Source organism: Glycine soja, chromosome 19, assembly GCF_004193775.1.
Source record: "Glycine soja cultivar W05 chromosome 19, ASM419377v2, whole genome shotgun sequence".
Taxonomy (NCBI): Eukaryota; Viridiplantae; Streptophyta; class Magnoliopsida; order Fabales; family Fabaceae; genus Glycine; species Glycine soja.
Window position 1 is genome coordinate 49,228,648 of NC_041020.1, and position 18,609 is coordinate 49,247,256.

Genomic DNA, 18,609 nt, shown 5'->3' on the forward strand with positions numbered 1-18,609 from the left:
GAATATTTGTAAAAAATAATAACTATAATATAATAAAATCTAACCAATGAAACCCGATATATTTTATCATAAAAAAATCTATATTTAAAACAAATTCAATTTATAATAATATTTCTAAATATTGCAATTAGTTTTTATATTGTTTATAATTATTTTACTCGACTAGATACATGTGATTTCTATAATAATAATAATAAACTGTTATGTTTCTATGTCTTGCGGGCTTATGATATTGGATTTGACAACAAAAACAAAAGTTTAGTTTTGATATATAAAAAATTCAATATAATAAAAAAACTTAATTGACAACAAAAATAAAAGTTTAGTTTTGATATATCAAAAATTCAATATAACAAAAAAATTTATTAGAAATCCAAAATAAAAATCTCATTTACCATAAACATATTAACCCTTGCTAACCAAAAATATGTTTAAATGTAAATCTTTAAATACACATCTTAACTATGTTGACAATTCAGAATTAATTCTATAAAAAAAATTCTGAACTTTAAACAAATGAATCCTACAACAGTATGGGAGAAATACCCATGAACCTGCATTGCCATTTTCATAATGTGTACTAATTCTGCAACAATTTTGGAACATGTCAAATAAGCATAACCTTTATAATTACTAAAACAATTTAATGAAACAGATTACTAGCTGACTCTTCCTATACGACAGTAACTAGTTAAAGAAAACACGCACACACACATTGGGGAAAAAAGGATCAAGTGAATAAGGCTGCACCACCCGCAATATTTTGATCTCTTCTCTCTGAAACATGGTATTAACAAAAGGCTAAACTATGATTTATTTTCAGCCGTTCCATGAAATTTCCTCCCAGCCTCGACAGCTTCCCTGTAATAGACGATACTCAATGAGCTACACAGTACACATGCACTCGCTAACAACTTTCATAAACCACTTAGTAGATTGAAGACTACTATATGTGCTAGGTTGACAATGTGAGTTGCATCTATAAAAATCACTTAAAACTCGAGTAGCAATCACATCTGTTGACCGAGGATACAGTAGTTTCTGTTATAATTTTGTTAGTTAAACTTTTCTTTTGCTCCAATTTTATTGACAGACAGGCATTAACATGGTCTTCACCCTCATCCAGTGATTTTAATATTTTTTTCTTAACAGTCATAAGTCATCACACTAGCACTCTCTTATGCAATGCTCCACGTGTATAATGCATGTTTCTGTAAATTATGTTTGCCTCGTTCATAGGAATCATCCTTAATCTTGGTGATCATATTGATTCCTTTTGCATAGTTTAATGTCTATAAGCCAAGAAGTGTTAATAAATAAAATAGTATGCAGACCTGAACGCATTTACAAGCTCCTTATTTTCAGGATCAAGCGTTACTCCCTCATAAAAAGCATTTGCAGCTTCATCAAATTTCTGCAACAAGGATAACCAAGTATAGCTTTAGAAATGTTAATCATATATACTGCTAATAATGGAAAAGTTTCAGAGATAGCATGCCTGCAACAAACGCAGAGCCGCTCCTTCCCTATAACAAGCTTTTGGCCAATCTGGTCTTAAAGCTCTACAGGCCTTTGCATCAGCTAAAGCATGCTCAGCTTGGCCCAACTTAATCCAACAGAGACTTCTATTGGATAGCAAAGTAGCATCAATGGGGTTCAGATCAATTGCCTATAGACACATTTAAAAAAGAAAAATAAGAAAAAAACGCATTTGATAAACTGATCATCATATAGAATGAAGTACAGGCGGTATGCTCATGTCCAGTTACTCCAGTAGACACTGTAAGTTCATAATAGCATTGTGTAGACATATAACTAACAGAAGGGATTATCTGAACTTGTGCAAGTACTCGACAAATCTAAGTTACAGAAGAGGAAGAAATTCAAGAGGTAAATGAGAGATCAGAAGACTTTACTTGGGTATAAAAATCTATAGCCATATGATGGTCATTCCTTTTAAAAGCCCCATCCCCTCTTGACTTTGCTTCTGCTGCTCTCTTTTTTGCTTCAGGTGCCACCTAGATAAGTTGACAAAGAAATAAAAATTACAAAGATAAACTTTATACTCAGTTAACTGAAAGTTCAAAAATGTACTTTGTATCATAGGGATGAACGATTAATCACAGATTACCAACTTGACAAGGTCATAAAAGCTCAAATATCTTCTAAGAGAGTTTAAGAATGTACACAAAAAGCTCATTGTGTTCTTATAAGTTTGTGGTGAATTTTCTCAGGTTAAAAGCAAAACAAATGGATCGGGTTCACAACCCATCAAGAAAAAGGGTTTTCAAGAAAAAACCCAAGCACATGTCTTCTTCAAATCGACAATTAGAAGGACACCCTAACTTATTGAACAATCCCGTCTTTCCTCTTCTCCGTTGTGCTGCACACGAACCCACTATATTGAGAACAAAGTAGTCAAACTTCAGATTATACTTGGGAAGGGATCACAAGATCACAAATCATGGGATAGTAAGATCCTACAAAATTTATACGTATGCATATAAATTAGAAATAAATATATATAGAGAGGACGTTTCATATGAAAATGGTCTTCTCATGAGAGAATGAGAACGGTCATTCTCATCCATTAAATTAAAATGAAAGACTAAGATTAAAACATTTTAAATTCAAATTAAAGTCTCATTTAATCATAAAATCTCTATAAAATTTACCAAATAGAAAATCAAATATTTTAAAAATTTAATTTACGTCAAAATCGTCATCACAACCACCGTGGACTCAACAAATGTCTTCCTTTTGTGGAGCGATGCAATAGAGAAATAAGACCTTGAATAAATATAAGTCATAATTCTTCTACACTTTATAATTATCTCTTGTTAAATGGGTATATTCTTCTCAAAGTCATCCAACATGAAGTAAATGCAATGTGTTGTGCATGGGGTCCAATAAAGCTTCTTCCTTTCATCACCGACATCTCACCAACAGCTTTGTAGTTTTTTGCATTGTCCATCATTCTCTTCACCAACATCTTCACATCAATATCATACTCCTTATCTTGTTAGTCTACCCATATGTCATTATGGTGCAACCTATTTTCTTCCATGCAACTTTATATACTTCAAAAGCATCTTTTGTAACCTGAACTTCTTTCAAATACTTTACTATAATTTAATGGTAGGATGGTTTCTTAAATCCTGGAGCACGTTTTGCAGTTGAATCAAGCACAACACCAAATTCTTTGCCACATTAAATGGTTTGCATTATTGTAGAAAAACCCTGCAACGTCTCTAAAAGCATGTTCTTTATGATTCTTCTTAAACATTTGATTGAAGGTGGTTTGTGAGCTAACTCCCCTCTTCTTAAAAACATTTTTGGAGTTGCCAACATCCTCCCCCTTCAATCCCTTTTCACCAACTTCTACATCCTCCTATTAGTCAAATCTTGATTAAGTTTTGTAGAAAACCCAAAACAACATCAAGCATTTCTTATTTCATTTCATCACTAACACTTTAGCAAGCACCAACATCTTTTTGGGTCCCAGCCAAGTGATGCTTCAAGCGGTAAACACCTCCAATGATGATTTTTTGACAAATTGAAATAAACTTTTCTAGGATCTCCATCAACACATATGTCATGCTTCCAAGCCACATTAGTTCTACTTCAAACATTCAAAGAGCATTTTTTGTCACTGTTTTAGAACACACACTTTGAGGAGGCACCACTAGAGTTTCCCACGAAATAACATTGATAGGATCGATGAATAAACTCGTGAACTTGTGGGCTCGTTATGTTTTTTCGAGTTTGTCTGTTTTTTTTTTTTGGGTGCTAGTCCTTCCTTTGCCTCCAATGTTGCTATTGTTAAAACTCTATTGGTGCCTCCTCAAAAAGTGTGCATCCTAAAACAATGGTAAAAAATGCTCCTAGTAGTAGAACTGATGGCCTGGAAGCATGACATGTGCTAATGGAGATCCTAGAAAAGTTTAGTGCAAATTCTGTCAAAAGATCATCACTAAAGGTGTTTATCACTTGAAGCACCACTTGGCTGGAACCCAAAAAGATGTTGGCGCTTGCAAAAATGTTAGTTATGATGCAAAGAAATAAATGTTTGATGTTGTTCTGGGTTTGCAGCAAAATTTAATCAAGAAATCAAGAGTTGACAAAACGCCATAAAATTGGTGAAAAATAGAAAAAATTCTGAATGGGAGGACGATGTCAACTCTAAAAAATATTTTTAAGAAGGAGCCAGCTCACAAACCGCCATCAAATGTTTAAGAAGAATCATAAGGAACATTCTTGTAAAGACATTGCAAAGTTTTTCTACAACAATGCAAACCATTTAATGTGGCAAGGAACAAAAAATTTGGAATTATGTTTGATTCAATTGTATGTGGCTCAGGATACCACCCTACAATAGTGTAAAGGATGCTTAGGAAGTACATAGAGTTGCATGGAAAAAACAAGTTGCACCATAATAACATATGGGTGAACTAACAAAAAGAAGGGGGACAATACTGAACTTCTTGGTGAACAGTTTGAAGGGGCCATCTTTCTTAAACATATTGATATTGATGCATTTATCACATGTAGAAGAACTGACAATCTTTTAAAGATGATGGATGACTGTTGAAGAGGTTGATGAAGAGAATGTTGTCCAAATTGTGATGGACAATGCAGCAAACTAAAAGAAGCTGGTTAAATATTGGTAGCGAAAAGGAAGAAACTTTATTGAACCTTATGAGCAGCAAACTGCATTGCCTTGATGTAGGAAAACTTTGATAATAAGAAACTCGTTCATCAAGAGACAATTACAGAGGGTAGAACACTTACAACTTATCTTTATTTGGGTATTTCTCTCGTTTCTCTATTGCATTAGTTCACAAAAAGGAATAAATTTGTTTAGTCTGAGGTTAACTCACTTGGTCACCTCTTAATTTTAGGGTGCCTCAGTGCTTTAAATCCCCAATAGTGGCACGTAGTGGCTAGCTCCAAAAACGTTGTATCAAGATAGGAGACAATGGCATAGCCACTATTAACTTTAGGGTGCCTCAGTGTTTTAAAACCCGAATAGTGTTTCTCACTCTCAATAGTGCTTATAAAAAATATTTTAAATTACGATTAGTTTGAGAAACGACAGCCATTTAATTGACTTTATAGCAAAATGTTGTTTTTGAATTTGAAATCTAAAAATAACCCTTACCAAATAAGCCCTAACATTAGTGTTCAGAGGCTACATTTTTTTAATCAAGAGATAGTCCTGCCACTTCGACCTTTGCGACTGCTATTTCACCCATGATAGGCGCTACAGTGGTCCTGTATTGGCCAGGGACGACTTCACTATGCTAAACGCCACTATTTAAAACCCAAGGGATCCTTAATGAGAACAAGGGACCATTGATTAGAATATTTACAAGTGACATGCAAATTTCTTCAGATCCTACAATTCGTGTAACAATCCCATGATTTATGACCTTGTGAACCCTTTTAAATCCCAAGTATAATCTCAAGTTTCACTATCTTGATTATATGGGACCTACATATTTCTTCTACATTGAATAATACAGCTGCAAAGCACCCAATTAAAAAAAAGTACAGCTTATAAATGTTTCATAAAAGAAAAACACACCTCAGGGACATTTTGCTCCGGAAAATCAGCTTCCTTGGGCTGATTAGTTTCTTTTGCATTTATCGATTCATCCTGCATATTGCCCTTCATACTTAGCAAAAAGACCAAGAAATTCACTTTCTCAAACAGCATGCAAACTAGTATCAGAAAGCATTAATTGTGCATTTTTTTAACCATGAAAGTGAGTAGAATGTGATCAAGAATATATTCTGGTTAAAATTGTAAGCAAAATCAGTTAAAGGACTGAGAAATTTAGTAGTGGCAGAAGTATATAGAGCCTATTTTATGTTGAAAGATGGAATATTTGCTGGTTAGCTTATGCAGACAAATCTTCTGCTCCTCAGCAATTTAATTTAGAAAGATAAAGCAAAATTCTAGATACTGCCCTATTTTTTGCCAAAAAAAATAAATGAATTATCATATTTCCATCTGGACACCCTACAAATCTACAAGACAAATATTTGTATTTTAAAGAGAATGCTGTAATTACTTCAAGCATAATTTCATATTGCCACATTCAAAAGAACACATAGTTATTTGATATTCTTGCAGAAGAGATATATGGCTTTGCTCAGTCCAGTTGGGCATAAAAGAATATTTTAAAATTTCCGTACCTGTTGCTTTCTAGTTTCAGATTGCATATACTCAAGTATCCCATCAACAGTCCAAGTAGGAATAGTATCTACTTTGGACGTCAAGGGGAACAATATCTCAACAGCTTTTGGATAGCCCCTTGCAGCAGCAACTTGTATTGGCTTGACACCATCCTGTGTGCAAACAAATGTCAAACTTTATTTTGAATATTAACTGCAGCACATTGTTTACCACAATCATAACTACTAAATGTGCCAAGCAAAGAGCCATTAATCATACTGAAAGTTTGGAAAGATCTTGAAAATATAAATAAACGCGAGTACTGTTTTTGTGTTCCTAGGACTACTGGGTTCTAAGACAAGTAAACTTTAAGAACTCTTTTTTCTAAGATAAATAAACTTTAAGACTACTGGAAAGAGCCATTGATTCCCACACTAACAGTACAAGAAGATAATGTTCGAACTTTAAAATCTTTCTCACCTCGTCAGAGACATCAGGATCAGCTCCCACTTTCAATAAACAATTTAATAGTTCAAGACTTCCATTATCAGCTGCGATGTGCAAAGGAGTTGCTCCACCAGCACTTATATTTGCTTTAGCACCTGCCTGCGTATAAAGATTCTAATGTAATGACATAGATTGAGCATGAGATGAAAAACATACAGGAAGAAAGCAGCATCTTGTAAACACAAATACCTACAAACCAGCACATCTTCACATAAAACCACTAAAACAATTGTGTAAAATCAATGTATTGGAAAAGTCTTTGGTACATAACTTACCAGTTACCATGCTGCATTATATTTCTTCTGAATAAATCATTAACTATTTGATTTCTTAAATGAGATATTTATAGATCTACATGCTTCTAGAGTACTTTCATAAACATCAAAGGAAGGGTATGGCTACTTGTAGAGATATCTTTCAGGAAAAAGTGCATTCTTCAACAAGGCTCATCCAGCTTACTGTCACTTTAAACATATTTTACGTATGTGATTCTTCTTTCCCTTTTTCATTATCTAGATTTAGTCAGTTAATAACTTAACACACCCCTCCCATTAGCTCTTTGACGAGGTACATTTTTGTAATACTGGACATATGTACTTTTAAATAACTAATTCTGATGAATATATAACATAGAAATAAATTGTCAACCAGATTGCATCGTCGGTCATAAAGTTGTTAACTTTTTATGGCATTATTACTACTACAATAAACCACTTGACAAATTTTATTTTTTTTATCAGCAAAAGTATATATATATATTATAGAATATTAAAAATAGTACAAGCAGTACTGTTGTATATACATCCTAGCATTTGCAAGGTGCAGAACTGTGGTGACCTAATACATGCTAACCAACTTGAATTAGGAAACCAAAGATCTGGCTAACTGCTAGGTACCCAACCAGCCTAACTTGTATTATATAAATTATCCCCCCTCAACACAAAAAACTATCCCTAATGTTACTGGAGCATGAGTGAAATGGGATATCAAATCCTTTCTCCAGATTTTTAAGCCAGGTCCAGCAATAAAATAGAGCGTCCTCCATCACTTTATGGCTGTTGAAACTTTCATTTTGGAAGACCATCCTATTCCTATGCTGCCAAATACACCATGTCAAAGCAATCCACCAGGTCTGCCACCTGAGGCCTAAGTCCACTGATATTGTAGTAGTAGTGTTGAAGGAAGTGTTGTTTTGGATTTTCTGAGAAAGCGCCCACTACATTTACCCATGATCACGATTCCCACCATAGCGGCAAGATGTTAGCACAAGTGAAGAATAAGTGAGCCTCGTCCTCATCATGACTTCTGCAAAATGGGCAGGTGACGTCATTAGTTTCCACATTCCTCCTTCTTGAGTTATTCTTTGTAGGCAGTCTTTCCCTGATCAATCTCTAAGCGAAAATTGTTGCTTTACTTGGGACTTTTATCTCCCATAATGCATTAAACGTTTCATCCTAACTCTCCAACGGCAAATTCCTATTGAGTAATTCGTAAGCACTCCCCACTGTATACTTACCGCTCGAATCTCCCTCCCATCTCCACATGTACTGTTGCTGCACATGTACTGTCAGATGCTATAAGTCTTCCATAAATTTTGCAACCGTGTCTATTTCAGCCTCCAAGAAGAACCTACCCCACTGAAGCTTCCATTCCCAACCTATATCTGCTATTGTCCCCATTTGCTGACCATTAATTGCATCTTTGATTGTTGTGAAGAATATTGGTTTATATATTTATTTATTATTTATTTTCTTTCTTACTAGCATTCAAACTGGTGCCATATGAAATTGTCATACAACAATTGCCATACACACTAGGAATGCCAGTATTTATTTATTATTTATAATCTACGTATTGTACCCATCAAATATAGTACTGATAAATTTTCTACAATTTCCCTGTTGGAGTATCTATGTAAATCAACTGTGCACATGTTTCACAGATACTTTGTATAACTAATTTGCAATACAAAAAACTCAAAGGTGACAGGTTGAGAAAGATGTGGAACCTGAATTAACAGCTCTAAGCATGCTAGAGAACCGGCTGCCACAGCTGAAAGGAGTGGGGTAATACCATCATCAGTTTCGGCATTCGGCTGCAAAGCAACATCAACGAGATGAAAGGGAATATGAAATGGGTCTATTCAATATAAAAATTAAAACCTTATGCTGATTGCACTTATTAAAGATCATTTGTTTTTAACCATACCATACAAGGCAAATTGATAAAGCTTATGCTGATTGCACTACTTAAACCATGGAATTATTGACACGGAAATATAAAAATTCTGCACTCTAGCATATTGATTAATGATGACATGTGGTCCATCCACAACTTCTTCACAAATCCACTGATCCAAAAGTTTAAAAGAAAAGTATTTTTCTTGAAACAAGAACCAGAACAATAGATACCAACACCAAGAAATACTCTGCACATCCAATTAAAAATATATAAAATTTCTTCAAAAACAATAAAATTTTAAGCGAATAAAATTTCTTTAGGACAGAGTAGTAGTAGTAGTAAGGAATAGAACCAAAGCTTCCAACGAATTATATTAAGAAAAAGAAACAAAGTAAAAGAGGACTCACATTTGCACCATGTTCCAACAGTACACTGACAGCAGCTGGTTGGGCATGACCAGCAGCCCAAACCAAAGGTGTTCCCGCATCACTTTCTAGATCAGGATTAACTCCCCTGGACAGCAAGTACTTGAGCAGCTCAGCATCTCCTGCAACAAAATGAGAAAAATGAAGAGAACATGAGAAATAAGGGTAACAAACTCGAAGAGAACATGAAAAATAAGAGAACAAAGTAAAAAGTCTAAATGGAATACCACTAAATTTTGAGACCCTCCTTAAAAAAATCTTGATAGTTTTGATAGTCTTACTCCGGGAAGGTATGGAACAGAAATTTGTGTTTTGATAGCTAAATCGTGATAAAAAAAAATCATATGATAAAGCTATCAAAATAAACAACCACGTGATTACACAAGACTTTCTATATCATTTAAAAGTCTTTTGAATAACCACAAGACTTTTTATCACAAAAATGTCTTTTAAAATCCTAATCCTATACGCTACACCCCAAAGATACATCCCCTTAGGATACTAGGGTTAGGGACTAAATTCACCAATATAAAAAAAAAAAAAAAAAAAAGTTACCAAAAAATCATCATTTTTAATGTATAGAGACCAAAACCAATTTTGATAGAAAATTGAGGAACTTGAAACATATTTTACCTATCTATCCATCTATTTCAAAAAAAAAAAAAAAAAGGAGAGGTGAGGTGAGGTGAGGTGAGAAGGGACCTATCCCCGCAGAATGGTGTAATGCCGTGGCCCCTAAATTGCTAGCCACAGTAGGATCAGCACCGTGGTCAATCAGATATTTAGCGGTGGCGGTATGTCCCTGACGAGCAGCATGAATGAGTGCAGTCTCGCCTGAAAAGCAATGGCAATTATCATCAGGTAAAAGATTACAAGTATTAACAATATAGTATACAGAGAGAGAGAGGGAGGGAGAGGAAGCACCATCATCATCTTGAGAATCGACAGAGAGCTTCAAATCGGTTAAGAGGTACTCGCAAACAGAGGTTTGGCCTTCTCGCGCGGCAAAATGCAGTGCTCCTCTCTTGTTGGCGTCCTTTATTGCTTCCACCGATTTCGCCAAATCCTTGCCCTCGTCCAGCTGCAACGCCAATTCTTCCAAACCAAAATGCTGCTGCTTTAGCACACAGTATGGAGGGACACAAACGAACAAACAAAACATAATAATACATTACATACTCTTCAAGAGATCAATTGAACCAGTACGAGCCGCGTTCAGAAATAATTGAACTTTCTGCCTTACTGCACTCAGAGAGAGAGAGAGAGAGAGAAAGAGTCAGTAATTAGATAACACAGAGAAAGAGAGGAAAAAGGATGTGACCTGCAAGTGCGTCGGAAGCATCGGGAGCCATAGGAGTAATGTAGAAGAAGAAGGAAGAGTTAGGTTTCAAGTAGTAGAATACGAAACCTTGTAGACTATACTATTACTACCGAGTCTCGCTCACAGTCTGAGTTTAAGGTAAAGGTTACAGAGTGAGTCATATATATATAGATGCCATGGCACGAGGCACAATTGCACAAACACGCGTAGGCGCAACTCTACTACACCTTTTCTTTTTCTTTTCAAACAAAATTATGCATAATTTATTACACTCTAACAATAAATGCATAATCTTAATTTTAATTTTAATATATTTATAAAAGTAATCATCGTTCTCATAAATATGATCTTATGATATGATAGTAAAAAAAATTCGCCCAAAAGTAAGGACAATATCTACCAATTTAAGTAAACATAATTAAAAAGGTAATTGAAATATGTATGAGAATGCTTTTTTTTTTAAGTGAAATAATGATAACATTAATATTAAAAATTTAATAGTTATGTATTGATAATGTAAAATAATTTTAAATTTTTATTCAATTATATATGATGAATTATGATTAAATGTATATAATATTTTTATACTGGTACATAACATTTTTTTAAATTTTAAAGATTAAATATATATATATATATATAACCTAAAAAAAGATTAAATATATTTGTGATAATGTCTAACTTTTTTATATACTTTGAATAATTTAAAGGTTTTATAAAAGGTAAATGTTAAGTCCTCCAATAACAAATACACTTTAACGTAATGTTGGTGTAGCATATAAATATGTATTACTGTAATGTTTTTAGTATTTTTAAATATAAAAAGATTAGTGTAGAGATAAAAAAAAATAATAATAGTTTTGTGTAATTTGACTATAATATATGTAATAAATATCATACAATGAAAAATTTATTTTCTTATATATTTATGTAAATAGTACATTAACAATATTAAATACAAAAAGAGAAAGATGTTTAATTATTAAATTTGTAATAATTATTCTTTTATTATAATTGTTTTTGTTTTGTATATAAATTGTTACACTAACTTCCCTATTCGGAAATAATTCTTGAGGTTGAACGCAAATGTTAATGTGAGTTAAAATTGAATTATTTAAGTATTATTCAAGTTAGAAATTGACATAAATAATATTTTATTAGATTTTAATTATCTTTCTATTGAACTCTGAATTAATTAATATTTATTTCTCACGATGAACTAGAGGCACGAATGACATAGTGTACCCACACCCTACTAGTACATACAAAAATATCTACAAATGAGATGAGTAATTACTCGCAATGTACAAAGCCGGTATGTACCATCAATTTTACGTGCATATGGGTGTGGGAACAAGTATTATAATATTCCATCTATGGTGCACATATCATATATATATATATATATATATATATATATATATATATATATATATATATATATATATATATATATAATTTCATGAGAAAATCAATTATATTTTTATGATTAATCCTCTAAGTCTCTAATTTCTAACAATATAACTATAAGGGAGTAGAAAATTCTAAATTATTATGTTGAATGATTATCAAAGAGTAAAAAATCACCTTTAATTAGAGTTTTTGTTAAGCGATTAAAACATTAATTTTAACAATTATTAAATGTTTATGAATTGAGTTTGAACGAATCAATGTTAAGTTTACTTATTTTTAATGCTATGCTTATATTATTTAAAAATGAATTTTTACTATGATTGTAGTAATTATTTTAATAAAAAAATTGGTTTATTATTATATACTTATTCAGGATTAAAGTGTGGATTACGAATGTAAGTTCATAAGTACCTAATATGAAAATGATGATTAAAATGGTTATCCAGGTAAGTCTAGATCGAGTAAGGTTTCATTTTTAAATATAGGTATAAGGAATGGATACTATAGAATTTTACCCAAATCATATCAATTATTGTCAGTAACCGGGAAATTAAGATTAAAAAAATAATATAATATGAGAAATTTTAAAAGAAATCATGTGCGCGGTTATTAACATTATTAAAACATGATTTAATAGATCTTTAAAAGAGATTATATATATATATATATAAGATGTAATTTATTTTAAAAAATACCTTAAGAATGAGATTCCAAATTATCATATACATAATTTAATAAATAATTTAACATGAAATTTAATAAATAAATAAATCTATCAAAAAAATAATTAAAGAAGTGATAATATTTATTTCATTAATTATTATTCTATACTAAAATATATGTTATTGAAAAATTATTAAGAAAGTACCTCACTAGATGATTTTTATTTACAATGATAACTGAATAAATAATAAATATTTACTAAATTAATGATTGTTCAATTAATATGTTTTTTAATTAAAAATAAGGTAAAGATAGAGAAAAGAGATTTTTTCCCATAATAATATGTACTTTCCTCATAATCTTTTGTAATGTTATTTTTTATTAAATATATATATATATATATATATTTTAAATAAATATTTTGAATTTCTTTGTTACAATGATCACTCTATAAATAAGAATTCAAAAGATTTTTTAAAGTGATAATACAAAACTGATGACTTTGACAAAATTATAGGTTGTGATGATCAAATTGAATTTCACATGAATAAATATGAGAGTTTTCTTGAAACTAGTATTACTTTCTATTAAGGTGGGTGGTCGTACACATGGACAAGGTTGAGATACTTGCAAAAGTATTTTATTGTCAAAGCATTAACTATTTTTTGTCTGTCACATGCATACTTCATTAAAGATAATTCTTTTGAGATTAATAAAATCTCTTAGAGTGCGTTTGGATAGTAAATTTTAACTGAGGAAAGTAATTTATCAGAGAATTAGAATTTTTGTAATCTAGAATTCATTGTTCAGATATTTTTTTTGAAGAATTTAAAATTTTAAAATTTTAAAACAGAGTTTTAAACAACTAAAAATCTAAAATTTCAATTTCCTTTTAAAAGATGAAAAATTGAAATTATCTTTTTACCGTCTTCTCCTTCTCCAAGAAATACTGCATGAGCTTCGTGTAATATCGATCGGGTGTAAGCATACGGGGAGAAACACGCATAACTAGCACACCAATCATATTTTTCTTTTTTTCATTTATTTTTTTCACTCTCATAACTTTTTTTTTTATCTAAACACAAAATTTTGAAAATAAAAGAATTTCAATTAAAATATTTAAAATTCTTAGAATTTTAAATTTTCTCGTCCAAACACACTATATACTTATGACTCCAACTGAACATCTTTAATTAAGTTGTAACAAATTCACACCGTTGATTTGGACGCTCAATGGTAAATGTTAAGTATTTTTTAATAACAACTTGTAATCAATGTTTATTTACTAGAATGACACTGGTTGTATTATCCTCTTTTGATTATGTTCTTTTGGTATGATTGATTAAAAAAGTAAAAACAAAATAAAAATTTAAAAAAGTAAAAGAAAACAAGAAAGAAAGGAGGAATTCTAAAGTAAATATTCTAAAATTTTAAAAAACTATTACTGGCGCCTTATGATAAACTTTAGATATTGTGATAGGTAGAGTAAATTGAAGTTTGCATTGTAATATTTTCACTAAGTTACTAACTCAAAAATTGTGTTACTTGCATCTAACAACTTTTCAATTATAATGAGGATGAGATGTGTGTGGGGGCCGGGCCTCTTATCAACCCTCGAATGTATAATTGTTTTCCAATATTTGATCTTCAAGACTTTTCTCAATACCCTACGTCAGTTAGCAAGAAAAAAAAACGCAAGGCTTTGACGCACAAGCTTGTTAGACTTAACATTGATTTGCTAAGAAGGAATGATCGAGTGATAAATTATTAAATTTATATTTGTTGAATTTATGTGCATGATATCAAAGGAAAATTATTTGAAAAAGAAACCTAGAAAAATTCATAAAAAATACCATGGTTTAATTTACACTTAAGTTCTTTGTAAAATTGTTTCCATGAGGATCTCCCTTAATTTTGTAGAAAATAAAGCAAAATACTTTCAAATGAACGAAGCATTTGAAACGTCAAGGTGGCGTAAGTGTTCCACACCCTATTGAAAGAAGTAATATTTTCTCATTAGAGATCCAGTGCACAAGCTTAATTACTTTTGTACTCATACTATTTAATAACTTTCTATAAAGTACGAAATTAATACAATTGTGGAATTGAAATTTCTTGCAAAGTAGATTAAATCTACGTAAGTAAAAAACTAATTAATATTCATCTCACTAATTAAAAAATTTATGTTATATGTTATTTAAAACATAAGCAAATTTTTATTGTTACACATGTCCAATTTATGTACAATTATATATTTAATTGTATGTTTGATTTATTATAGATTCTTCATAATCGCATTGAAATGCTAATTAATGTAAATTTAGATAATTTTTCACACATAATTTGAAAACTATTTTGGCTGGATATAAAATAGATCCTGAACTGAAACAAGTTTAACTTTTAGGTAATTTTTAGCATTATATAAAAAAATTATATTAAATTTTTTTTACATGTTTTTATAATAAAAAAAAACTAAATATAAATGATATTACTTTAAAATCAATTTTATTAACGTTCATATAAACACACGCTAAAACAAACTAAGTTTACATTAGTAATAACTCGTCATGTTTTGATGTTGTTGCATGCATTTCATAAGTTGAAAGAATAATTAATTTTATCGTATTTTATGACGCTTACTTCATCATTTCAATTAAATTCGAATTTTACATACAAATACATTTTATTTGAATCATTGCAAAGAAAGACAAATCCCTATATGCTGTGGTATTTACCTGTGGCTAAAAATTGTATACAAGAATAGACCTCGGAGAGACATTTCCACATACGAAAAACATATACATATAAAAAAAAAGTTGAAGGAAAGTGGGGTGATGATTAACCAACCAATTGGAGCATACCATTGCGTTTGTTTAGGTCCAAAAACCCCCAAGGAAAGCTGCACAATTTTTTTTCCTCCTTTGTTTTAACTGTTCAAAAACGAAAAAAAATAAAAATAGAACGAGACTTGTCTTCTTTCCTTAGTTTTCTGCTTCCGTATTTTGTTTTCCTCCTCCTCGTTCTCTGTGCATATCTAGAATATACATCCCACACTTCAATGAGACTGCATTAACGAACAAGCTACAGCCTGAGCCCAGTGTCTCAACTTGGTCTTTACATGTTCAGGGTCGTCCCCTACACACATATCCAGCGAGCAGATTATTGCAACAACGCAATATTTTAAGCACTCATTGCAAATATCAATGAATTGATCACTATGATATAGCATATCTAGGATATGATATATGCAAGATATATATCAAAATATGTATAAAAACTCATAAAACATAGAAAATAAATAATTATAATCCTGCAAATCCACATTAAGAACATTTTTTTTAAAAATTATTAAAGTAAAATAAAAATCATTGTTATCATATGTTAATCAGTTTCTATGTATCATCTATAAATAACAATAATATCAATCTCATCCCTTTTAAAAAAAATCTTACCTAAATAGAACAATTTTTATTTATTTTTCATCAAAGATGATTCTTTTAAGTTTCTAGGTTATATTAGATTTTCATAACATTTTTTTTGGTGGGCATTTTCATAACATTTTTAAAAGCTTATATAAACACTTCATAAATACATATGGGGGGGGGGGGGTGAGATATTCAAGATTATCCTTATCAAATTAATGTATAGGATACATGAAGCAAATGAAAGTATAATTGCTTCATATTTAGATTGATCCGAATCAATAGATGTGAAATCGGCTGCAGGAATGACATGCATACATATATGAGATGAAATTGTGGTAAGAAATTTCATGCATCTTTTTTATGGAAAATAATTTTATTTGAGTTAAAAAAATATTATTATAGGTAATAAAATATTTCTTCCAACTGAAAACTATGGATTAATCAAGAAATGAATGATCCTAGTCATTTTGGTTTAGTCATTTTAAATAAGGTGTTAAAATTTTGTGGAGGAAAGAGACAGACAAAAAATGCTGGATAGTCAAATTATATAAAGATCCGTCATCAACAAAACTAATAAATATTCCATCAATACCATGAAAAAAAATTAATTAAACATGAATATAATATATATATATATATATATATATATATATATATATATATATGTATGTATGTATGTTGATACCTGGACTACAAATCTTCCAAGAATCAGAATCAGGCGGCGGTGCACTACTGACGGGGCTCCCAAAGGAAGAAGAAGGGCGGCTATGAGGGGTGGAGACCGGTGACAACTGGCGATTGACGGCGAAATAGAGGTCGAGAGCCGGCAAGGTGTTGCACAGTTTCTGCCCGTTTTCCTCGTTGAATCCGAACCCTAACTCTATGCACCCTTTAAGCTCGTGAAGATCATCGTCCGTGACATCATCACAATTGCGAAAACTGTTCCTCCTAGTCCTCGTCGTCCTCTTTCTCTCCCACGCAATGTCTCGCGGCGCCTCCAAAATCGATTGCTGCTTCGACAAACAGCGCTTCCTTTTCTTCAGTGACAAATGCTGAAACTCCGTTTCTACCTGCTGCTGGAACCGTACTTGTTGCTCTACTTCCCCCATATATATACATATATATATATATATATATATATATATATATATATATATATACACACACGTGATCACTCAATATATACACATATAATATCAATGTATGTATGTATGTATGTATCTAGTATAGTAAAAATGCTTGCTATTTAATTTACTCTTTTTTTGTTGAAGATGAATAATGAATGAATATTTAGGTAGGAATGTGTGGGTGGTGGTAGCGGCGGAGGCAGCCCAGAAAGAACGAGGCTGGCTACCTCGCGCGCCCTGAAGGGTTGATTAGGGTGAAACGACGGAGAGTGTGTTAACGTTTGATGAAATAAATGAATGGTGAAAATGGAAAATGGAGAGGGAACTAAATAGGAACTATTAATGGGGATTTAACTTTGGTGATTGGTATTTTACCATCCATTTGTAACTGACAACAGCGTTAATTATAGGGGAAAGCTGAGGAATATATTTGGGTAAAAGCTTCGTTATTAAAGAGAATATGCTTTTACGTTGAACCGTTTCCCAAATTATATGAGGCTCTTTGGTTCCTTCCACTATTAACATTGCAACTCATCCATCATGTCTCGTTCGTTACCCTTTAGTGTCAAAGTTTATACTACTAATTTTTGTGTTGCTGTTGTGTCACTCTGTACTTCATGCACCATGTGTCTCAGTCTTGTATGCAACCAGCCAACCAAAATTGCAATTATCAATAACAAACCAACCAAAATTGGAGTATATATACATATAACAAATCTTTTCGAAGAAATCTAAACTCTTACACAATTCTTAATTACTTAATTTTTTAATAATAATATAAATACTTAAATATATATGTTTTTTAGTTTCTCAAATTAGAGTTATATATAATTTTTTTATAGTGTCCCAAATTAAAATTTATTTTTTAGTGTCTCAAATTAGAAAAATATTTTTTTAATCCCTCTCCCATCTATAAATAGTGAGAATAATAAATTCATAATTTATGATGACTTTTGATTGCTGGGATTTAATTTTATAATTTAAAAATTAAATTTTGGTGATTAAAAGTTATCACAATTTAGGAATGGAATATTTCTCATTTAACACGTATACAAATAGAAATTAAAAAAATATTTTATATATTTGAAAAACTAAAAAACAACTTTAGGAGACTAAAACATGATGACGTCTCTCGTATTAAAAGAACTAAATATGTTTAAATATAAAATATAAAAAAGTAATATTCAAATGCTCTGTCATATTTCCTTATTCATAAAAAGAAAACTGTACATTAATTAAAAAATTTGTTGTATGACTTGTTTGTGTTTGTATAAATTTAGATTAGATTTAGAAGTATCTAATAAAAAGAGTTTTTTCTTATATGGAAATGAAACGAATAAATATTAACAATGGTCAAAATTAAATT

General features: G+C 31.1%; 1 protein-coding gene across 1 annotated transcript; it reads right to left on the minus strand.

The window, feature by feature from the left end:
• Positions 1-465: 465 nt before the first annotated feature.
• LOC114400792 lies at positions 466-17,240 on the minus strand. The gene is given in 15 exon segments (XM_028363427.1): positions 466-861; positions 1,335-1,414; positions 1,499-1,669; positions 1,917-2,018; positions 5,588-5,659; positions 6,202-6,354; positions 6,662-6,787; positions 8,697-8,783; positions 9,277-9,416; positions 9,997-10,128; positions 10,219-10,389; positions 10,474-10,536; positions 10,616-10,659; positions 15,670-15,826; positions 16,802-17,240. Coding segments are annotated over 15 exon segments (1,977 nt in total). The 5' UTR covers positions 17,226-17,240; the 3' UTR covers positions 466-806.
• Positions 17,241-18,609: the final 1,369 nt, after the last annotated feature.